The sequence below is a fragment of the Trachemys scripta genome, chromosome 6, assembly GCF_013100865.1.
Source record: "Trachemys scripta elegans isolate TJP31775 chromosome 6, CAS_Tse_1.0, whole genome shotgun sequence".
NCBI classification, from domain to species: domain Eukaryota; kingdom Metazoa; phylum Chordata; order Testudines; family Emydidae; genus Trachemys; species Trachemys scripta.
In genome coordinates, this window is record NC_048303.1 from 95,350,330 (window position 1) to 95,374,181 (window position 23,852).

At 42.2% G+C, this 23,852-nt stretch overlaps 1 protein-coding gene across 5 annotated transcripts in view; it reads left to right on the forward strand.

Annotated features, from left to right (window-relative positions):
* The first annotated feature begins 245 nt into the window (after positions 1-245).
* The window catches only part of VPS13A (vacuolar protein sorting 13 homolog A), a 271,263-nt gene continuing 247,656 nt past the window's right edge, over positions 246-23,852 (forward strand). For 4 of the 5 annotated variants that reach the window (XM_034774372.1, XM_034774371.1, XM_034774373.1 and 1 more), the window contains exons 1-7: positions 408-507; positions 10,655-10,698; positions 15,243-15,285; positions 17,250-17,345; positions 18,293-18,394; positions 19,745-19,854; positions 20,262-20,321. In XM_034774372.1, the coding sequence (XP_034630263.1) occupies positions 408-507; positions 10,655-10,698; positions 15,243-15,285; positions 17,250-17,345; positions 18,293-18,394; positions 19,745-19,854; positions 20,262-20,321 (555 nt within the window). Of the gene's footprint in view, positions 508-10,654; positions 10,699-15,242; positions 15,286-17,249; positions 17,346-18,292; positions 18,395-19,744; positions 19,855-20,261; positions 20,322-23,852 lie in introns of all 5 variants that reach the window. The other variant, XM_034774370.1, reaches the window with a different exon arrangement.

Sequence of the window (23,852 nt, forward strand, 5' to 3'; positions counted from 1 at the left end):
ACACTGTCCCCCACTTTGTACAGCCTGGAGAAGGGACAGAGGCTGTACGAGGGCATAACAGGTGAGGGAGCAGCCCCTCCGATGGGGTACATGGCTGCGTCTAGGGTAACAACAGCGCGCGTGCCCTCACCAGGCGCCACCTCGCTACCGTTTAGGTAGTAGCGCGCGCCATCGCGTCACGCGCTCTGCTCTGTCAGGTGGCGGTAGGGGAGAACGACCGCTCCTTGTGCGCTTGCGCGGAGGGAGTGGCCCGTTGGGAGAGTCTGCGGGGGAGCCCGTACCCGTGGTTTGGCTCCTACTCGCTGCTCAGGGTGGGGACCCCGCAGCCTCTGGTCTGAGAGGCCCGGGCAGGCGGAGGGGAGGGAGTGCGCGGCCCGCGGCAGCGGCGGCTCCCGGGCCGGGGCAGGATGGTGTTCGAGTCGCTGGTCGTGGACGTTCTGAACCGGTTCCTGGGCGACTACGTGGTGAACCTGGACAGCTCCCAGCTCAGCCTGGGCATCTGGGGAGGTAACGAGAACCCGGCAGCCGCTCCCCGCGAGGCGGCAGGGCAGTGCCCGGCCCCCTTCATACCCCAGCCCCGCGGGGCAGGCCCTTTCTCGCCCTCGGGACCGGGCGCCTGCCCCGCTACGCATAGGGCCCGTTTCTCCCGGGGCTCTCGGCAGCGCTGATCTCCTGGAAGTGTCTGGGGCCGGGCGGGGCCCGGGCTGCTGCGCAACCCACGCGCCGTTGCCCCGGGGTGTGGCCTGCTCCCCGCGCTGAGCACGGCCCGGTGCCCCCTGAGATCGCCTCGCCTCCGTCATCTTTCGGAGGGTGAAGGGACTTTGCCAGTTTAGGGAGACTGCTTCCGTCTGGGGAGGACAACGCTGTTGTTGACTAATGGGAAAAGAGCCGAGAGCAACGTTCTTGTTTATGGATTTGACAGTACTGACACAGAGTCTTGTCCATCTTTACAGTTCGTGTCCCCTGTTCCCGTGTCACGTTATTGCAAAAACAGGAAATTGTGACGGCAGAACTAGAGAAATTGGGCTGGGGGGCTTTAGGAACAAAGACAATATCTGAAACTACTTAACTTTCTTAAGAAAGATCGTGTAATCTTTGTATTGGTGTCTCAGTTTGGCTGAAAACTTTTGAAAGGCGCTCTTGACATCCAAGATCAATGTACCCTTTGAAACTTTTTGGTCCGAGGGCCACATTGGGGTTGCAAAATTGTATGGAGGGCCCGGTAGGGAAGGCTGTGCCTTCCTAAACAGCCTGGCTCCTACCCCCTATCTGCCCCTCCCACTTCCCGCTCCCTGACTGCCCCCCTCAGAACCCCTGCCCCATCCAACCCCCCCCCCCGGCTCCTTGTACCCTAACTGTCCCCTCCTGGGACCCCCCTCAGAACCCCACCCCATCCAACCCCCTGCTACCAGTCCCCTGACTGCTCTGACCCCATCCACTCTCCCGCCCCTCGACAGGCCCTCCCCCGGGACTCCCATGCTTATCCACCCCACCCCCCCAATCCCTTGACCTGCCCCCAGAACCTCCGCTCCATCCAACCACTCCCTGACCCCTGACTGCCCCCTGGAACCACCCTCCCCTTATCCAACCTCCCCGGCCCCCTTACCATGCTGCTCAGAGCAGCATGTCTGGCAGCCACGGCGCCCGGCTGGAGCCAGACACACTGCCACGGTGCTTGGCAGGAGCTTGCGACCCCACCACCCAGAGCGCTGCCCTCACAGCGGCGTGGCTGTGGGGAAGTGGGGGTGGCTAGCCTCCGTGGTTGGGACCTCAAGGGCCGGGCAGGACAGTCCGGCGGGCTGTAGTTTGCCCACCTCTGCTTTAAAAACTCTAGAAGGAAGTTACATTTTAAACACTCCCCTGCAGAGTTTAAAACCTAAACAGGTGAAGTGTTCAGAACCTGAAAGTGAAACTGCCTGTGAATAAAAGTGAATCAGACTTGATTGAATTTTCATTATCCAAGGGTAGAGAAAAGCAAGTAACAGTATTAAATTTAATATTGATTCAAATTTTGTGACATAAAGTGGAAAGAGAAAACAGTTTTACTGTAAACAGATGATTTGTTAAGGATGTATAAAAAGTAGTATTACTTTAGTGCTTCAACATATAAACACAATGTGGAAGGTTTTATTAATTTTGGATTTTATTTCTTTTTAAATAAAATTTATCAGGAAAGGCAAGTATAGTAACTCCTCACTTATAGTTCTGTTCCTGAAAAATGCGACTTTAAGTGAAATGATATTAAGCGAATCCAATTTCCCCATAAGAATTAACGTAAATAGGGAGGGGGGTTAGGTTCCAGGGAAAATTTTTTTTTTGCCAGACAAACAATTTTTAAACAAGCAATTTAATACTATGCTGGGGTGGGGGAGTAGTGTGCACGTGCTGTGTGTTTACAAACATACTGTACATATAGTACAGTACTATAGTTGGGAGGTGCCCCTGCCTTACCCTACACAGGCACAGCCCACTGGCACTGGAGATGAGGCAGGTAAGGAGGCTGAAGGTGCTGTAGGCTAGGAGAAGCACATAGTGCAGCAGCGGCAACTTCCCCTACTCTGCAAGCACTGGGGGGGGGCCCCTCAACCCTCAGCCCGCCCACTCCACCCCTTCCCCCAAACCCTCATTCTTGACCTGCCTCTTCTCCTCCCTCACCTCCTCCCCCTTTACTTCACATGCTGCATCCTCGCTCCTCCCGCCTCCCTCCCCTCCCTTCTAAACGCTGTAAGCCAGCTGATTGCCACTGGCAGGAGGCAGGGGAGGGAGGGGGAGCCTGCATGCCGAGTCCTCGCTCCTCCCCTCTCCCTCCTGCCCAGGGCAATCAGCTGGCTTGCGGCGTTGGGGAGGCAGGGGGAGCCTGCACGCCGAATCCTTGCTCCCCCCGTCCCCTTCCCTCCTGCCCCCATAACGCCACAACCCAAATTGCTGCAGGCAGGAGCGGGGGTAGGAGGGGGAAGGTGCTGATTCCCGGGGTCTGTCGGTGGGCGGGAGGCGCTGTGGGAAGGGGAGGGCATAAGGAGGCTGTCAGCTGTGGAAAAAGCAGGCAGCCAAACAACATAAGAGTGGAGCATTGCACAACTTTAAATGAGCATGTTCCCTAATTGATCAGCAACGTAACAACGATAACTGGGACGACTTAAAGTGAGGAGTTACTGTATGGTCTTTCCTACTTCTTTTTTTTTTTTTTTTTTGGAGGACTCACTGGATGTCTGTCTGAAAACATTGTAACCAACTCCCTCTTGTCCAAGATAGCTTTAATCCTGTGTGAGCTGTGGTATACAGAAACAGGTAGTGTGAGCAGCAGTGATGACCACACCACAAGCCCTGAAGGTGTGTACTGTAGACTCACACAATGGTATGCATGCAGGAATCATAAAATAAACAGAACCTTTACTCCTAGTGTAGGTGCGGAAAGGGAGCTCAGTAAAGTAGCAAACAAGTCATATATGTGTGTGTGTGTGCACACAGATAAGGTGGGTGAGGTAATATACTTTATTGGACCATCTTCTGTTTTGGTGAGAGAGACAAGGTTTCGAGTTTAAATAGAGCAACCTTGAAAACTTGACACTTTCAGAAACAGAAGTTGGTCCAGTAAGAATGTTACCTCACCCACCTTGTTTCCCTAATATCCTGGAAGCAATACGCGCATGCACACACGCACGCATGCAATAAAGTCAGTTAATAACATGCCTTGTGGTTCTATATCAGCCTGAATCCCCACTGGCCCCATTGTGTCTCTGGAGCATGCACACATTCTGAGACAGTCCTCAGCTAGGGATTTTCATGTCTGTAGTGCCAAGGCTTCTTTCTTGAAGCCCTTCCTTACTCATAGCCCCTTCTTACCCAGGCCTTCACATGCTTGGGCCAGATTATAGGAGCTTTCCTTGGTCCTCTCAGGACTGGGACAGTCCTGCCTCACTCTCCAGTTTATCTTGATGGTTTGTGTATCCATTTCCATTCCTGGGATTATTTTACTGGTTGAGGAAAAGGGACTCAGCTCTCTCTGAAAACTTCTCTCTCTGATCAGTCCTAAAGTTGCAACAGCTCAGTTCCCTGCTGGAGAGAGAGAATGGACCTTTGCTAGCATGTTTATTGTGAGTAGTGTACCTTAATTGGAAGGACTGAGTTATTGAATCTTTGTTAAAGATGTCATGTTTCCAGAATGTTAATTGCTCACTTTGTTGTTTTATTAGCTCTCCAGATGTCCTACAGGAAGACAAGCCTGAATTTCTAATATAAAAAACTCGTACAAACTTTCAGCTGCCCCTGTGTGTGTCAGAGCAGGAATGCCGCCAGCTTTTTTTGCTGCCCTAGGCGGCGGAAGGTCCCGCCCCCGACAGAGGCGGTGGAAGGTCCCCGCCCCCGAAATACCGATGATGCCCGGGGCGTACGAAGATCCGGCCACTGTGGTCGCCGCCCCCCAAATGTTAGCACCCTAGGTAACCACTTAGGTCGTCTAATGGGTTGCACTGGCCCTGTGTCAGAGGGTAGAAGCTATTTTTTTCCCCCTTTGTAGGACGTCTTTAAGACATCACCTGGCTGTTTAATCCAAACAGTATTTGGCTGAATCTGATCTAACTAGATTTTTCTGCACTAAATGGAAATTGCTATATTTACCTATGGAAGGCAGTTTTGAGATTTGGCTGTAACATAATGGCATGTAAAACCTCAATTACTGATTGGTCTTTTCGCCACTTCCCTTGGAAGGGACACAATTCTACAATCTAACAATTTAAATTGTTGATTTTTTTTCTGGAATATTCTGTAAAAATCTTTGCTTACTTTCATACTTTTGTAATAAATTTATCTTTCCTCATTGATATTTACTTACTTGCAATACTTGACAATGCTATACTTCCTCATAGTGGGTTATTTAAGTTTGGTTCTCTTTAATTTTATAACCAAATCCCTCTGTCCCTTATACAATTTGGTGCATGGAAAATGAGTTTTACGCAGAGGATTCATTTTTCTGATAGGATCGCTCCCAGAACTGTACTGGGTAATCTGTGGCACTGTTGAAACAGCATCAGAGGAGGTTGATTTGCACTGGTCCATGATGTGGTGCAGTTGTGGCATATGCAACTCAAAATATATCTTTCATATTTTGCATTATATGTTAGCCTTTCATTCCAAAAGATCTCAAAGGCTTCGGAAAATATATATGCTCTTTCCATTAAAATGCCACCATCTCTGCAGCAAAGGGTGGCAGTCAGTCAACAACCTTCCTCCCCCCCTTCCCCCCCACTATGTTATAAAGCCATGGATCTCTAATGGCCAATTCACCTTTTGTCCTATTTCCAAACTAATGTTATGGAACTCAGTTCATTCACCTTAGAGGAATGAAGGCTTTTTGCCTTAATATTGTACTGAAAACTAATAATAAATTTGCTGCTTACAGTCTCTTGTATTACCACTTTCAAAGTACATTATCTTAATCCTGATAAATATATTTGTTTTGAATACAGTGAAACCCCGCTATAACACGATGATTGGGGTCCAGAAAATTCGATCGCGATAAATGCGAGGTTGTGGTATAGCGGGGTTACAAAAAGTTTACCATTTAAAGCCGGTCAGTTTCAAGCCGGTCAATTTCTCTTGGGCAGAGAGCAGGGGAGATGTGCAAGGGGCAGAGGAAGAGTGAGGAGCAGCTGGGGAGGAGAGTGGCTCTTCCTGCCAAAAGGAGAAGCAGGGGTAAGAGGCAGTGGGGAAGGCACGTTCCTTTTTGTTGTTGTTGTTGTTTTGTTTTTTGCGCACTTGGGGTGGCGGGAGCCACCTTATGATCGCGCTATATCCGAATTTGCATTATCGCGGGGCGTGTTATAGTTGAGTTTCCCTGTACTTGTCAAGTGAACCAACTTGCACTGTTTCATGTGAATTTTAAGTTACACCTAGATAATTGCACAATGCTGCAACAGTGAAATTCTTCTGGTTATGGTAACTAATGTCTTTGACCTTTGCATTACAGCATTACTTTTCTGAACTTCATGTCCACCCTAAACTTCAAATACAATTTTTAGTCTCTGAAAGGTGAAATATGCTAACTTCAATCTTCCAGATGTTGCACTGAGCAAAATGGTTGTAACTTTCAGGGCTTTGAAGCTGTGCTCCGGCTCTGCTCCAGCTCCAGGCAAAAACCTGCAGCTCCACTGCTCCAGAGCTGCTCCGCACTCCAGCTCCGGGCTCCACTCCAAAGCCCTGTTAACTTTTTATATTTTTGTTTAATTATACTCCTTGGTTTAACATAAGAACATAAAACTGGCCATACTGGATCAGACCAGTGATCCATGTAGCCAAGTATCCTGTCTTCCTGTGGTGGCCAGTGCCATATTCTTTAGTGGTAATGAGCAGATCAGGGCAATTATTAAGTGATCCATCCCCTGTTGTCCAGTCCCCTGTTCTGGCAGACAGAGCTTCAAGGACACACAGAACATGTGGGTTGCACCCCTGACTGTCTTGGCCAATAGCCATTGATGGACCTATCCTCCATGAAAATGTCTAATTCTTTTTTGGTCTCTATAACATCCTATGACAATGAGTTCCACAGGTTTACTGTGCATTGTCTGAAGAAGTATTTCCTTATGTTTGTTTTAAACCTTCTGCTTGTTAATTTCATTGGGTTCTTGTGTTATGTGAAAAGGTAAATAACACTTCCCTATTTATTGGCTCCACAAGAATAGATTGTTCATGATTTTACAGTTCTCTATCATATCCCTGCTTAATCATCTCTTTTCTAATCTGAACAGTCCATTCTTTAATTTCTTTATATGGAAGCTATTCTATAGCCCAGTCAGTTTTATTGCCTTTTCTGTGCCTTTTCCAATTTTAATACCCTTTTTTTGAGATGGGGTGACAAGAATTATATGCAGTATTCAGAATTTTTTTCCCAGGTGTCTGGCTGGTGGGTCTTGGCCATTTTGTGTTGGGAAGGAATTTCCCCCCAGGGTTAGATTGGTAGAGACCCTGGGGGTTTTCGCCTTCCTCTGCAGTATGGGTCATGGATCACTTGCAGGTTTAAACTCGTGTAAATGGTGACTTCTCTGTAATATGAAGTCTTTAAATCAGGATTTGAGGACTTCAGTAACTCAGTCAGAGGTTAGAGGTATATTACAGGAGTGAGTGTGTCAAGTTCTATGGCCTGCAACGTGCAGAAGATCAGACTTAAATGATCATGATGGTCTCTCCTGACTTTAAAGTCTATGAGGTCTGTGCATACCATGGATTTATAGTGGCAGTATGCTATTTTCTGTCCTATTATCTATTGCTTTCATAATGGTTCCTAACATTCTGTTCTTTTTTTTGACTGCTGCTCCACATTGAGCAGATGTTTTCAGAGAACTATCCACAATGATTCCAAGATTTTCTTGAGTGGTAACAGCTAATTTGGACCCCATCATTTTGTATGTATAGCTTGGATTATGTTTTCCAAAATGTATTACTTTGCAATTACCAACACTGGTAAACCAAAGTTTAATAAATTATGTCCTAACCCATGCAGTGCACTGTAGTGTTCATAAGTTAGCTTTCTTTTGCAAACTGTAAAGTATTCGTATACTTAAAGCTACATAGAAGTAAGGAGAAAAAGAGCTCAGAAAAAAATAAATGAAAATAAAGGTGGAAGTGAAGATGATGGTAGATGGCGAAACAAACAAATAACCATATTGATTGGAGTGGGAAAGTGACTTAAAAAAAGTGAGGGGAAAATATGAATGAAAATAAACGGAAAGTTTGAAGACAAGATGCTTGAGAAGGAATAAGAGAAACGATAGAAAGGAGCAAATGAGACAAGGCCTGATCCAAAGTCCGTGGAAGACAATGGAGTCTTCCCAGGGCCAGGGTGAAATCAGCGTTTTATTATTTAAAACTTGTTGCTGATGATCATATAATAAGATGTGTTACCTAGTCAATTTAAAACATGTGGGTAAACTTTTTAAGCAATGACTAGGGCTTCAGTGGCATGGCACTCACTAGTCTCTGGAATTTGTGCATGGAAAACCATTCAGATCTTTGAAGATGCACGTTCTAAAAATATTTACCGGGTAATTTACAAACCAAATTATAATTTAATTTATAAACGAGATGTTTAAAGCCTCTGAAAGTTCTGGAAGAAATGTAGTATAAACAAAATTTAACTGTTGACCTGGAGAGTCCTATTACTGCAGACGTTTCACAAGATTTTGTTGGATGACACTGAGAACTGTGGCATCCTCAGTTGACTAGTAAAAATAAACAGTCTCGTACAGTACAAGACAGACTAAAATAAAAATGCCTTTTTAACTTTAGGTTGCCATTATGCATAGATGTATATGGAGGAGCATAAATGTAAAACAAACAAGCACTTGAAGTGATGGAAAGTAGATAAATATTCAAATACACTCACTGTTCATACAGTCTCTTAAATACACACATTTGAAATGGTGACATCTCTTCAGTGAAGATTTAGCATTTTTACCTGAGCCCTGCAATGAAGTGTCATTACCAGATTTCATTATATCTGTAAAATGTTGTTTAGATGATTGGTGTATTATGAGGCACAAGTAATTCAAATTAAATTGCCTATGTCAAACCAAATAAAAAACCTTTTTTGATGGCTTTCTTGTTTACTTGACAATTTACAAAGGTCCATAATCGGTAGTGTATTTCCTAGTCCTGGCAAGCTACTGATCTACTTTATATGTATGTAGTTGTGCATCACAGCAAATTCTTCTTCAGGGGGCCTCTGCATAATCCTGTTTATGGGATATAGTGTTCCTGGTGTCAAGCTGTGATATATTCCTAGCCAGCAGTGTCCACTGGTGCCACTCGGCCTCCCTCTGCAGAAGATTCCAACAGCATAAAGGGTGCAGTGGCTTCAACTGCCCTTCAGTTGCTTTTTAGTTGCTGAAGCTGCAGTGAGCTTGAGTCACAGTGTCCTCAGCGCTTTCCTCATCTCTTCCTTTGTTTTGATTCTGCCCTTTGTGGGCTATTTTCTTTTTAGTTTTACAGATTATTTAAACAGATTATTTAGTACACTTTTCTTCAGATTGAAGCATAAAGAAAAATGAATCGTGCTGAAAGTACAAATTCAGAAGGTATAATAAACTTTGTTTGGAGCTGAATATTGTTTTTTGGGCCTGATGGGAATGCTGCTGACACTAAAGTCTATTGCTTGCAAATGGTGTTGCACAGATGTGCAGCTCAGTAAGGCCTCTAGTTAATGCTCTCATAGTTGCTTTGCCTCTACAGTGTTAACTGGAATGAAAAGCAGGAAAAGCTTATCTAAGTAAGCAGATATAACTTGGTATATACACAGGCAGCAGATCTGTTGAGTAGCAATGTTCTGTGTTTATTCAGGTAGTCACTTTTCTGAGCACATTCACACCTAAAGACATTTAAGTTAGATTTACTTAATTACTCTAGTTGGAAACATGAACATTAATTGTAAGCCTATAGAAATCAGTTAAATGCAGGGCTGGCTCTAACTTTTTTGCTGCCCCAACCAGCAAAAAAAAGCTCCGCCCTGCCGTAACACCCCCCCCCCACCGAGCGCCGCGCCGCCGAACCCCCCCCCGCCGAGCGCCGCGCCGCCCAACAACCCCTGCCGTGCTGTCGAACACCCCCACCGCCCCCCACCGCGCTGCTGAACCCCCCCCATGCAGAGTGCAGCGGAACAGCCCCCGCCAAGTGCCGCGCCGCGAAACAGACCCCACCGCGCTGCCCAGCACCCCCCACCGAGCGCCGCGCTGCTGAACACCCCCCGCTGCGCTGCTGAAGCCCCCTGCCGAGCACCCGGCTGCTGAACCCCCCCCCCCCCCCCGCCGAGCGCTGCGCCGCCGGAACACCTCCCCCCCGCCGAGCACTGCGCTGCCCCCCACCACCCCAAGATTGGCCGCTCCTTACCAGGTGCTTCCCCAAGCACATGCTTGGTTGCCTGGTGCCTGGAGTCGGCCCTGGTTAAATGGATGTTTACCCAGGCGGTTGTTAACAGATGCAATTTCAGACTTTGTGACTTTTCTGGATACTAGGGCCTTGTCTAAAACCTACTGAAGTCAGTGAGAGTCTTCCATTTCTTCAGTGGCTTATTGGTCAGCCTCTCAATCAGTAACAGAGGATCCAATAATTTATTCAGTCTTTTTTTTTTTTTTTTTTAAATATCAGTTCTGGTATGTTAACAAGTGGCACATAATATTCTGTATAGAAATTTAGAACACCTAGTTCTGTAGGCAATTCTGATACTTTAAAGCATGTCTCAGAGAACTTTTGTGTGAAAATAGTAGGAATTAGTAAAGACACATGAAACTTGTTTACATAGAGTCATCTCTGAAGGTCTCCTGATGTTGCTTTAGCACTGGTGCTAGGAGCATTGGCAGTTCTAGTGCAGACTGGCCACTAACATTTGTGATCATGACCCCATTGATTCTAGACCTGCTTTGAGTCAGCTGGTGTGCAATAGTGCTCCCTTCATTATTGGCAACTGTGTGACATTTTTCAGGGGAAAATGTGATTAATTGCAACAGTCTGTTCTCTCTTCATAAACAACAAACAAATATTAATACTAAACTGCTATCCTAATTTACGAAAACTCACTGTGAAATAAAGGTGCTTATAGGTTTGCAGTATAGGAGATACAGAACTGTGTTTTAACTACAATTTTAACCCTTTTCATTTTTCCCTTTAGGAGCCGTAGCACTTAAGAATCTTGAAATAAAGGAAAATGCACTGGTAAGTTCAAAGCAAGTAAAAATGAGGAACTGTTACTACTGTTGTGATAATAGTTGTCTGTATAGTATATTGCACATTTTAAGTATCATATAAGGGTGAAGTTGGTTGATTTTTAGCTAGAATAGTAAGCAGACATCTTTCATCTGAAGAAATTAATTGCTTTGGTCTTCTGCAGAAGTTCTTTGTTCTTTCGTTTTTACGGACTGCTCTATTACTATTATTTGAGAGGCCATTTGAAAAAAATTTCATGAGGAAGCTTGAATGATAGTTACAAGTCTGATCTAAAATATATTTTTAGCTTTATCAATAATAGAAAGATTTGCTGGCTAGAACACAGTTTGTCAAGCACATAATCTAGTAAAACAGTATTTGAGATTAATATTCAAATATAGAGAATAGAATCTCTTGAGCACATCAGGAAATATTAAAACATGATGTTCTTGTCATAGAAACCTTTTTTTAATTATTTAAAATTTTGCACAATCACAGCAGAAAATTTAAGAACAGTCCAAAGTCTTAGATTTCCCTAAGCATATCGCAGAAGGTTAGAGGGAGAAAAATGAGACCTTTTGTATGGACAATACATGGTCAAAAATTTTAATCTAGCAATTACTCAAATAACTTTGGCAATCTACTCAGAGGGTTATTTCACTTACCATCACCCTGTTCCAGGAATGTGGGAATTTTTTTGAAGGCCTTGGGCTTATTTTTCAGAGCTTCCAACTTGTGTCACAATAAATACCATTTAAAATTTTCTCCCAAGCATGACAGCATAGATTTTTGTTGCATGAAAACTGTATTAATGTAACTCAGTCCCAGAGTCTTAATTTTCAAAAATTAAGCACTTTGAATATTATGTGAAATATTATAAAGTATAAAACTATACAGTTGGCATTTATATCAAGAAATATTTTGCACCGAATAGTTGCTCCTGATGTTTTGCACTTTAGGAAGAAATTGGTGGAACTTCTGTTTTTTAAAATGCTTTTTGAATCCCCCAAAGCAGTGGTGGTGGGGTAGAACTTGTTCCAGACTTCCTGCAGACTATAAGTATTGGCCTCTGAATATTAGTCAGTTTCTTCTTGAGTTACATCTATGAAGGAAGTCCCTATGGGAAACTGTGCCTCATTGGCTGTTGCTTCAGCCCTTCACCCAATGATGCCTTATTGAATAACATTTTTATTTTTAACCTTTCAGCGGATCTGGCTGGTTTAAAAAAAACCCCAAAAACTTAAAATCTAAGGAATTTCTAATAGCCTTGCACTAAGGAGCTATTGTGATAATTGAGCTACAAATTTACTCTTAATTGTGAGCTCACCTATAAAAAGAATGTGAAAGTTCTTAAGATGTCACAATAACCTATAATAGAAAAAGATATGAAAGGGAGAGAGACTGAATTACTCCAAACAAAAAGGCGTACAGATGTAACTCAAGGGCTGTGTTAAGATCACGCATGATAAATAAGGAAAGAGTGTGGAACCAGAATTGGTGTGTTGGAAACTAGGCCTGATTGGTGGACAATATAATGAGGGGATTAGCTGTTCCACCCAGTATTCCCTTTGGGGGATCCTTAGAGAAAGAGATTTTTGGGAGAAATATTGGCTACTGGAGCAAGTGTCACCATCATGGCCACTCTTTCCACTGTCTACTGGGACCCCAGGCCTTGGTCACCCCGAGAGATGTCCTGACCAGAGTAGGCCAGAGAGGGGACCCAGAAGACATCACCACCTCTACTGGGTCCAGCTGAATACAGAAGACCACCTGAGAGGAAACTGGATCAGACCACAGCAGCAACTGCCCCTCTCAACTAATTGCTCTTTTCCTCAGAAAGGACAGTTATTACCATCTTAGATGGTGTCTAAGAGACTGTCAAACAAGGGTTTTTTCCTCTTCTAAGAACTGTCTCCCACTAAAGGGAAAGGGAACAAGGGATGTTGTTAAGCTGAAAGCCTTACTTAATATTTTACATTTCAACTGCTTTAATTGTTTTTTCCTTCTTTTCTTTATTTTTATCTTTAATAAAAGCTTAAGAGGATTTCTAATGGTGCATTTTCCATGGAATTAAGCAGGCTGAGATCTCTGTAAACCAAACCCCAGATCTTATTTAACACCTTTGACTCTCTGGGCACATATATTCCATCTAAGTTAATGCAGAAGAGCTAAAATCCAGGACTGATATCCCACAGGTGATTATCTTCAGAGAAGCAGATTGACAAGTTAAATTTTCCTTTATGAGCTCAATATCTGACTTTCCTTGACACAAACAAAAAAAGTGATCTGATTAATTCTTCACTGTGCCATGGTCCACAGATATAATACTATAGGTACTTCAACTTGCAGTTATTGCAGTTGGAAGTAGAACCAGGCCTGTGAGTCACTGGTAGTAAGGGAATGACCTGCTCCCTGAAGTTCTTCTCAGTTTTCCTTCAAGTGCATTGGGTGCACGCACACCTACAGTGAAATGTATGTGTGTGCCCAGTACACTCACCATCTCCATGAAGTGCTGTTTGTGGCTGCAAGCTTCAGGTAAACTGAAATGGCTGCAAAATATGATAGAAGATTTGCCCTTCGAAGGATCCAGGCCTTTTCCCCCTCAAAAGTCAGACAACGCTATGTGCACTGTAAAGGACTCCTGTGCAAATCTCTGTTCACTAGGAGTTTGTATTCCAATGAAAAAGAAGCAGGGTAAGACCTCACCTTTGTATTGGATCCTTGATCCAGCAGAGATCAGACGATTCTACCAAAAGAGGGTCTAGACCTCTCCATTGTTGCCAGCCAATGTTGTCTATAGGTCCTTCTGACCAGACAGCCTCAACTTCCAAGCAGTCCTTTTTGACTGCTTGATCATGCTCGATACCGACTGTCTTCTTTGGGAGACAACTATCTCGTTTTCTCTGGGCTTGGAAAGAGATCTTGTCAGACCGCTGGAGATCGCTCGAATGAGCGACTCCATGGCTAAGTTGAAAATGATGGGGCTCAAGGGACAGCCTTGCTACACGCCGCTACAAATAGGAATTTCAGGCGTCTCTCCTTCCATGGGGCGGATGGTGGTGGTGCAGCCTTCATACAACATTTCTATTGTGAATATCTGCAAACCAGCAACATGGTAGTCTGTACAAACTTTTTCCAGATATAATGCTGTCACTCAAGCCTCTAGACGCTATGCCAGCTTTGGCAAGCTGGTTTTAGTCTGTTCAAGTGATCCAAAGGCCTAAGACCTGTAAGGTAATTGCTGATGAGTCACTTACAGCGGAATATATATACATGCACAATCCCTTGAAGGAGAAATAAAGAGTTACTTACCTGTACAGTAACTGTTCTTTGAGATGTGTTACATACATTACATGACCCTCCCACCTTCCTCAATACTTTGGACATTGTATGCAGTGATGTGAAGGAGCAGAAAGGGCGGTGGTGGACATGTCCTTTTATGCTCTTGGCTTGACGCACGAGGAGAGCAAGGATATACTGACCAGCTAGTGGAACTGCTAGCAGAAGTCTTCAACATCTGTTGACAGAGTTCAGGGAATATTCTCAGTTCCCTCAGTTGGTGAGTGCAGAGAACCAGATTTTGTTGGAGGGATTAATTAATAAACTAGGCAGAGTAATCCTTATGGTAGATGCCAGCTGGGGTTAATGGAGGGGGCTTTTTCAGGTCTCAGTTCAGTCCAGGAAATGGGTATCAGAAGAAAAAATCATAATTCCCACTAGCTGGAACACAAGGATTCAGTATGGTCTTGGAGGACTCTCTTTCTTCCAACAGACTTGCTCTGGTCATGACAGTCAGTGTGGCTGGGACATTTATGAATAAATTAGGAATAAACACGATCAGTGCTATTCCAGAGAAAAAAATCAACTTCTGTTCTGGGAAGAGCATACTTTCCTACCAGTATGGGGACTGCTCATCAATGGAGAGATGAACATCAGAACTACATGGCAGAAATTGGGTTAGGTAGAGTGTAACCTATATCCAGAAATACTCTCACTCCTTGTCAGTATATTTACACATGGAAACACCAAGCAAATACTCTGTGAAAACATCAAAGGACAGAGTATTTCCTTGCTGCTAGTGACTGACAGGGCTGGTTCTGCTCTCAAGCTCCAAGCAGGCTGATCTACACATTCTAATTTGTGGGCCTTATCACTTGAAGAAGGGAAACTTTCAGGTAAGCACAGATACATATTCCTATTCTGGTAATGTTGCATTCCAGTGCAGCAAAAAAAACTACTACAGACTTTTTACATTCTGCCTCTAATGTTTTAACAGTCTGAAGAAGATTAAATCTCACATCCCCCTAAAAATGGTTTTGTGATCTAATAAACACATGTTCAATCTAATATGGTTGTCCTCTAATATGGTTAGACATCTGGAAAAGACTCCTATACTAAGATATTTAAGAATATATGTTCTCAATTTATGTTTGGTGCTTGGAGCTAAGTGAATAGTAGCGTAATTTTGCCAAGAGAGGAGTTGGGAAAAAAACATAAAGATAAATTCAATTAAATAGGTCTAAATATTTTTTAAAAATATATTCTTTTTGCAGAGTCAGCTGGATGTACCATTTAAAGTAAAAGCAGGACATATTGGTAAGTTGCATTTTTGTAGCATGCACTACTTTGTAATAAATGGAGCAAGAGCTTGCTAATGTATTTTCTGTTCTTACAACTGACCTCGAGCATTTCAAGTAGTTACACAGTTGAGTGTGTAAATGAATGTGAATCAGTTCACCCATTCTGGAATAAATATCTTCATACCTGTAAAAGACATTCTTATTTTAACTCTGGAAGAGGAATGCTAACGTGGAAGATATAAGGAAGATTTGCCTAGTTATCAAATATTTGAGAATGAATAAAATATAAAATAACACTGTATATTAAAAACAAAAATACCCAACAACTACATAATTTAGATTTTTTCTTTATGCCTCCTGTAGTGTGCGAACACTTCAGCAGGCTTCCCATCACTGGCATGTTGTATGACTTTGGGAGGTTTCCTCAGAACACAAATTGACTGGTTGTTGATTGACAAGAATTAGTGACTGTCATAAGGCAGGGCTTCTCCCTAGCTTGCTAAGGACTCACTGCCATGCTCTGTTTCCTTTAGGCAGGTTTATTTTCCAAACTCAAACAAACAAAACAGTACCTCAGTGTACCCTTTGCATTTCAGACGTCACTGTCTCTCCTCCCTGGGGACTCTGGCAGCTTCCTGGCTTTCTCTCAGCCAGTTGCCCCTCACTGGGCCTGTCTCTGACCTTTCATAGCCCTGGATGCAACATTGCTCCCTTAATTGGCCCCAACTGGGAGCACCTGTTTTGGAAACTGGGACTGGACCTACTTAAGTTACAGGCAGCCAGCCATCCTGTAACATACTGTACCTCTCTTCCTCTCTCCCCCTTTTTAAAAGAACCAAACAACTCGCAGGCAGGTTTTTTTTTTTTTATGTGAGAGACCCTTCTGGACTGCTTTCACCCCCGCCCCCTTCCCCCAACCAAAACACACAAAACTTGATATAAACTCTTACGTACAAATTCATACACATCAGTATTCCCCAAATACCCCACAGTCCTTAAAGCCAACATTACAATCCATACCCTCCCCAGAGCACTATCCTCATAACATCATCTTTTCCAGGACTTTGAGAAGGGCATCTTCTCTGCACACTGAGGCTTCAGCACATCTGCACATAGCGATTCTTAAGTTCTCAAATTCACCGACCCGTGAGGTTCAAGTGACTTTTCTTCCTGTCTTGAGTGGCTTGATGTTCTCCGGCCAGCTGCTCTTTTTCTTGCTGAATCATCTGTAGCTCTCATTCTGCAGCCACCAGTTGCTCGGTCAATTCCCCTGTCTTCACAATGGAACCCATAAAACAAATGTCCTCTGCCTTTCCTCCTGTGAAGGACCACTGCCTTCACCCCAGCCTGGGAGGCTGAGAGAGACTGAGATGTAAAGGGGGAAAAATACGCTGGGAGTGATAGCCCTGCATGTTCTCGAAGAACTATTTTGCCTATGTTTGAGGGAAAAAAACTGCCTAAAAGAGACTGTAGGCATGGCAGTGGGTTTTTTGAGGGCCGGGAGAAGACTTACTTGTTACAATGTCATTGAATTGAAAAAGCAAATATTTTATAAGGAAAAGTGCTGAATCTCAATCCAGTATTTTTTCCTCATTCAAATTTATCCCTAAGTGCACTTTTTCCATAAAGCTTACAATAAAAATAAATACCTAAAAATATTTTTATTGAGCCAGCAAGATGTGCACATATCTAAAATGTCCAATCCTGTTGCTATTGGCCTTATCTTTCCTTATCTTATCGCATCCTGTTCCCACACTCATGTGTTTACCCTGCTAGTTGCTATTTCTAAAAAATTGTAATATATCTAAAGATTGTAAACTTGTCACAGACTGTTTTTCTGTTTGCTGTGAAAAGTACTTAACATGCATTTGACCGTGTTAGGGCAATTTTAGATTTAAAAAAAAAAAAAAAAAACTTGTAACATACTTTTCAATCAAATTTCATTACATATTGTTATAACTTTTCTTTTATATACTGTAGGTCAACTTAATCTACAAATCCCATGGAAATACCTTTATACTCAACCAGTTGAGGCTGTTCTGGATGGAGTTTATTTGCTTATAGTGCCGACAGCCAGTAAGTTGAGTGAGAGGAAAACTGTATATCTTTGAGCTTTATTTTATTGTAATACTATTTTAAAAATCACAGTAATAGATGATGTATACCATTACTCTTATTCCCAGTAGTTGCTGTTGCCTGACCCAAGTTATATTTTTCATATTTGATTTTCTTTTACTGTATTATTAAATCTTTCTGTTTAATATGTTCAAAAGAGATGTTTCTTTATTTCATCAAAATTATCTTCAAAGATGTTTTCAGAATTTTAACATATACAGTGAAACCCCGCTATAACGCGATGATTGGGGTCCAAAAATTTCAATCGTGATAAATGCGGGGTCGCGGTATAGCAGGGTTACCAAAATTTTACCATTTCAAGCCGGTCAGTTTCAAGCCGGTCAATTTCTCTTGGGCAGCGAGGAGCAAGGAGCAGCTGGGGAGGAGCATGGTTCTTCCTGCCAAAAGGAGAAGCAGGGGGTAGAGGGGAAGAGGCAGTGGGGAAGGCACGTTCCTTTCTTTGTTTTTCTTCGGCGGCGCTCTGGCCGCTCTTTCTTTTCTTTTTTTATCTAGTTATTTATTTATTTTTTTGATGTGCCTCGGCAGCGCTCTGGCTGCTTTTTTGTGTGTGTGTGCCTTGGTGGTGCTCCGGCCGCTTTTTCTTTCTTTCTTTCTTTCTTTCTTTTTGTGTGTGTGTGTGTGTGTGTGTGTGTGTGTGTGTGTGTGTGTGTGTGTACGCGCGCGCTTCAGTGGCACTCCGGCCGCTTTTTCTTTTTTTTGTGTGTGCTTCAGCGGCACTCTGGCTGCCCCCCCTCCCCTTTTTTTTTTGTGGGCACTTGGGGTGGCGGGAGTCACCTTATGATTGCGTTATAGCCGTATTCGCGTTATCTCGGGGCACATTATAGCAGGGTTTCCCTGTGTGTATATATAATACTTATGTCTTAACATTCTCTCCCTTCTTTACATAGGCATAAAATATGATGCTGAAAAGGAAGACAGACAGCTCCTAGAAGCAAAGCAAAGGGAACTACAAAGAATAGAGGATGCAAAACAGAAAATAGCTGACCAGGGTAAGGAGGAAAAACAAATAACATCGCAGTATGTATTGTTAGATCTTTTAACTCCAAAAACTGCCTGATGTTAAACTAATTGAATAGGGATTCTAGCAGATTAGTTGCTGCCCTTGCAATATTTTTAAAAATGTTTTAGTTATGTGCACTAACATATAGTAAATTGACTAATGTCCCTTAACTAGTAGCTATGAAAACTGATGGCTACTCGCTACTGTACATTTTTGTGCAGGATATTTACTTTACTTCCAAAGTTTCTGTGTTTATAAATATTGACACTAGGGATAGTCCAGCTCTTATAGTTGGTACTTCAGTCACATTATGAGGCTTTCAGGACACATCTACTGCATAAAGTTTCAAAACTAAACATGAATAGATACAAACAGGGCTTTGGAAAAACAATTCACCTTTTTTACAATTGTCTGCCAAACTCACTTTCTCTCTGATATGAAGCAAATTTAATTTTGCTTCCAACAACACAGAATCTCCTTGTATCTTTGTGGCAATGCCTCCCTAAAGGCTAATTCTACAACGTATAGAGTGCCTTATTATTTTCTACTGCAAATTTGTTGGGTGTTGAGGGATGATACTTACGGCTTGATTTTGAATGGTATTTAGGCACCTAAAGGTGTAGATAGATGCTAGCAGCTTTTGAAAGGCCCCCTAGGTGCCTAACCCCTAGCAGGATTTTGAAAATCCCATTAGGTCCCTGTCTGCATTTTCAGATACCTTTAAAAATCTGGCCCTTACTACATCACTGGCAACTTAAGCAGGATGAGGCCCTAGAGGACAGTCGGGGCCAGTGCAAGGGCGAAACTTCCACCTTGCGCCCCTCCTCCCCCCCGCCCCGCGGCCGCTCCCCCCCCCCCCCCCCCCCCCCCGGATCCGCGCGGCAGCGCTGACCCAGGGGAACCCCTGGGCTGCCTGCTGGCAGCTCAGACTCCCTCTCCCTCCCAGCCCAGCGGCCACTGTAAACAAAACAAAACAAAAAATTGGGGGCGCCGCTTTTTGGCGCCCCCAAATCTTGGCACCCTAGGCAACCGCCTAGTTGGCCTAAATGGTAGCACCAGCCCTGAGGACAGTGATATAAACGTTATGAAAGTAAACTGAAGGGTAGTGTTTAATACAACTACAGTACAGTATAGCAGCAAGTACAGCTTCTGGTATATGGAATCACTTCAGCATGTGGTTTTTATAGTTGGGAAGTATTACGCTCCTACCATTGCTGATTCCTGGAGTCTAATTAGTTACAAAATTTATAATATTTAAATGATTTCCCATTCAATTTTATTTCTCTCTCATACTTAATTTGAGTAAAAATATATTTAAACACCCTGTGCTTCAATTTAGATAAAGGACAAGAAGAGAAACAAGACACTTTTGTAGAAAAACTAGTCACTCAGGTCATCAAAAATCTTCAGGTGAAAATTTCCAACATTCATATTCGATATGAAGATGATGTAAGTACTTCTGTATATATAGAATATTAGGCTCTTGTGTATTATTTTCAATTATTATGGATGACCCCCAGTTAGTTTCTTTTCCCCTCCTTATACTTTCCACATTATGAATGAACTTCTAACATTCCAGCAGTTTTCGTGTGTGTTTTTTTTTGTCTTTTCTAAGGATATATGCTGTGTAATAAATCAAATAGCATTGATTTATGTATTTCTAAAAAAATACCAAAATAAATAAATATGAGAGATGAGCATTTGGTAAATGTAAATATAAATTTGGAGTTCAAAGTACATAAAATAAGACTGCATAAATATGCAAGCAGTTATTCACATGTTGCAAATTGTTTATTTCCCTTTCTTTATGTATTCTGATTTTAAGTAATTCTTTTTGTATTTTTTCCTCTTATTAGATCACAAATCGAGATAATCCCCTGTCATTTGGGATCTCACTTCAGAATCTCAGTTTGCAGGTAATTCAATTTTATACTTGAAAGTATCCAGTAGACTCATCATGTTTTAAAGAATATTAATCTAGCAATAATAATATTAATCTAGGAATAAAACAATGCATGTGATAAATGATTGATACACGCAAGCATGCTCTTATCTAAAACTGTTATTTGTTAGATATATAGATATGTACACCGACACCTACCTAATAGGTTTAGGATGTCCCAGATATAGTTACCCATAGCCTGGTTTCTAGTGATCACTAGCCGGGCTTCCAGGGGCCCTCTTTCCGTCCAGCTGATGGGGAGTTTAGATGTCAGTGCCTTGCCCGAAGAAAAGCTCCCTTGTATTGTTCCCAGGTATTTATTTTTACCTGTCTTTTATAGCTGACAAAGCACATAACCTATGACTCCTAGTGGGTCAGCATAATAACTTCTGTTTTGTCACCAATTCTCCTAATTTCAACAAACTGCTCATTATCTCAAGACATTTCTAGTATTTCTTGCCATAACAACAATATATCAGGAGCACCTAAAACCAAGGTCGCTATTCACTCACTCTCTTCCATAATTTTCTATCCCATCCTCCCGTTCTGATTAACAAACTGTAAATATGCAGTTGTCTGACCTTACCCCACAAAGGCCTAAGATTATTCCTTGCTATGTGATATTTGGTTTTCAGATGGCAGTGGCTGAACATACAAAATGACTGATTGCAGTGTTAAGTTCTGGGGTACACTCAGGAATGTCAAATTATGGGGTAACAGCGGCACTGCTTTTGGATGTGGGCGCCTGGCCAGTAGCCACTGCTCTCCACTCTGCTTTTTCACGCTTCTGCAGAATACATCTGAGAACACTTGAGAACCTCTGGTGTAGACAATGCTGGTCGCTAGTATGTGTCACGCTGTCTGGATTGGCTCACAACTGTGAGTGCATACTTCAGGGCAGACTATCAGAAAACAGGACAGATACCCCAAGCTGGTGGTGTGTTCTGTAACTATATTTCACCAAGCCAGTGACAAATGTAAACTCCTGAATCACTATACCAGTCTTCCATGGAGTCACAGACACCATAGATTCTCCAGTTCATCTTGCCACCCAGACAAACTGGACTTCGTGATACAAGGTCACTTAAACCAAAGATCACACCACATCAGGTTGCTCCAAGAGACCAGTCACTTACCCCAGATCAATTGGTACTTTAATATTACACCAAAGACAATGCTGATAGCCAGATCTTTAGTAAACTAACTAAAGGTTTGTTAGCTAAGAAAAGGAAATGAGAGTTATTGAGAGGTTAAAGCAGGTAAAATATATGCACAGGTGAGTCACAGTTTGTAATTCGAAATGGTGGCAGTGATATAATCTGCCACTTTCCCAAAAGTCTTTTCAGGGTGCCCAGATTGTCTCTGGGGAGCTTCATTTTGCATCTGGTACACTTCCTGTAAGAGTCCAAACAGTCCAGAAATCCAGGATCTTTCCTTGAATCCATACTTACAGCTGCTTTTCACAGAAAACAAAATGACAGTGTCACTACCCATGTGGACTTTTTCGTTGATGATGGAGAGTGAGGAATGCATTTTTAGTCTTTGACCTCTAATCATCACACACACTGACCATTTGCTTTGAAATTAGCACTTTTCTGTTGAAGTTCTTCATTTGCATTCCACAAGGCTTCTTTCTTGTTTGATGGGTTATTTAGTTAAAGGGGTACACACAATGTAAATGTTTGCTACTACATTATAACAGGATATAAATAATTGAAAACAATGCAAGTAACATCCCATTAGTTTTCATGAAGTTTAAACTCCAAATCACTCTTATACATTTAACAATCACTTTGATCTATACCAGGTTTTCCCAAACTTTTTTGGCCACGGAACACTTTTTAGCCTATTACGGAACACTTATCATATTATTTTGTAGTCGTTCGGTTTTCAAATAAAAAATTGCCTTATTTATGCTCAAATATATTTTATTTTATAAAACAAAGCAAAAATACAAATTTAAAATAACTTGAACTAACAATTTCTAACTGGAAAGTGCGTATAAAGTAGTACAAAAATCAAATGCAAGAGTCAATTAAAAACAGTGTTCTACTTAAAAAAAACTGTTTTTATATATACACAAACACCAAACAAATTAGATTTTTACTAGGAAAATCTATTTTTATAAACAGAAATACAAATTTGGAATTAATGGGATTGGTGTTTCTGCGTTTTTCTATCACTAATTCGCTTAATATTAGGAATAATGCTGGAAAGTTGAATTCTCATGTTAGGCACAGCATCAAGTCTATTCCTATATTTGGTTTTTGTTGCAGTATAATACAAAATTCCCGTCTCTCACAAACAAGTTGTAGCAAAAGGAAGGAGCACTCGAACTGCATGTTTAGCCACTTTAGGGTACTCTTATATTAGGCTGCTCCAAAAATTATTCAGCGGAAGATCCTTAAATTTTTGTTTCAAATCAGAGTCAGAAATTAAGTCAATTAGGCTTTCATAATCGTGCGCAGTAAAGCCGACTGCTTTGGCTGTAATTACAAACGGATTTCGAACCTAAGCATTATCATCAGTAGTTGTAAGAAAATATTCTAATAAAGAGGCCTGCAAGTCACGTAAGTGCTGTAAAATGATGCTGGAAACTTCTTCATGGACTGTAGAATTTATTTCAGTCAGCAATTCATGTACTGTAGGGAAGCAGTTGGAGTTATTCTGTTCTACAGAAGATGCCCAGAATTCCAGTTTCTTTTTTAACGAGGAAATTTTATCCATTGTAGTAAAAATGGTCACATTCTTTCCTTGCAGCGACAGATTAATTTCATTCAATTTTGCAAAAATATCTGCAAGATACGCAAGTCTCATTAGCCATGAGGAATTTGTCAGACAGTCATTAAATTTTTGTCCTGAATTATCTGAAGTGAAGAATACCAGTAGTTCACTCTGAAGCTCAAAAAGCCTCACAAGCACTTTTCCTCTGGATAGCCAACTCACTTCCGTATGTAAAAGAAGCGCTTTGTGCTGACTACCCATTTCCTCTCACAAAATTTTAAATAACCTGGATTGAAGTGGTCGAGATTTGACAAAATTGATAATTTGTACTGTTTCATTGAGCACAATTTTCAGATATGCTGGTATTTTTTTAACTGCAAGTGCTTGTCTGTGTAGAACACAATGGCTCTTGGTGCTTTCTGGTGCCACACTTATGATTCGCGTTACAGCTCCCTTCATCTTCCCGATCATTGCCCGAGCACCGACAGTACATACATCAATACATTTTCCCCAACTAATTTCATGCTTTCTGATAAAATTGTTAATGCAGTTGAATATTTCTTCTCCAGTTGTGTTGCTTTGCAGAGATTCACATAAGAGCAGGTCCTCTTCAATAATATTATTAAATCTGTATCGGACAAATACTAGTAGTACCGCAAGTCCTGAAACGTCAGTGGACTCATCTAGCTTCAATGAATACTCATGGCAAATTTTCAGTTGGCAAACTGGCTCTTTTTCTGTGTCATCGGCAAGATCTTTAATACAGCGTGCAACAGTATTA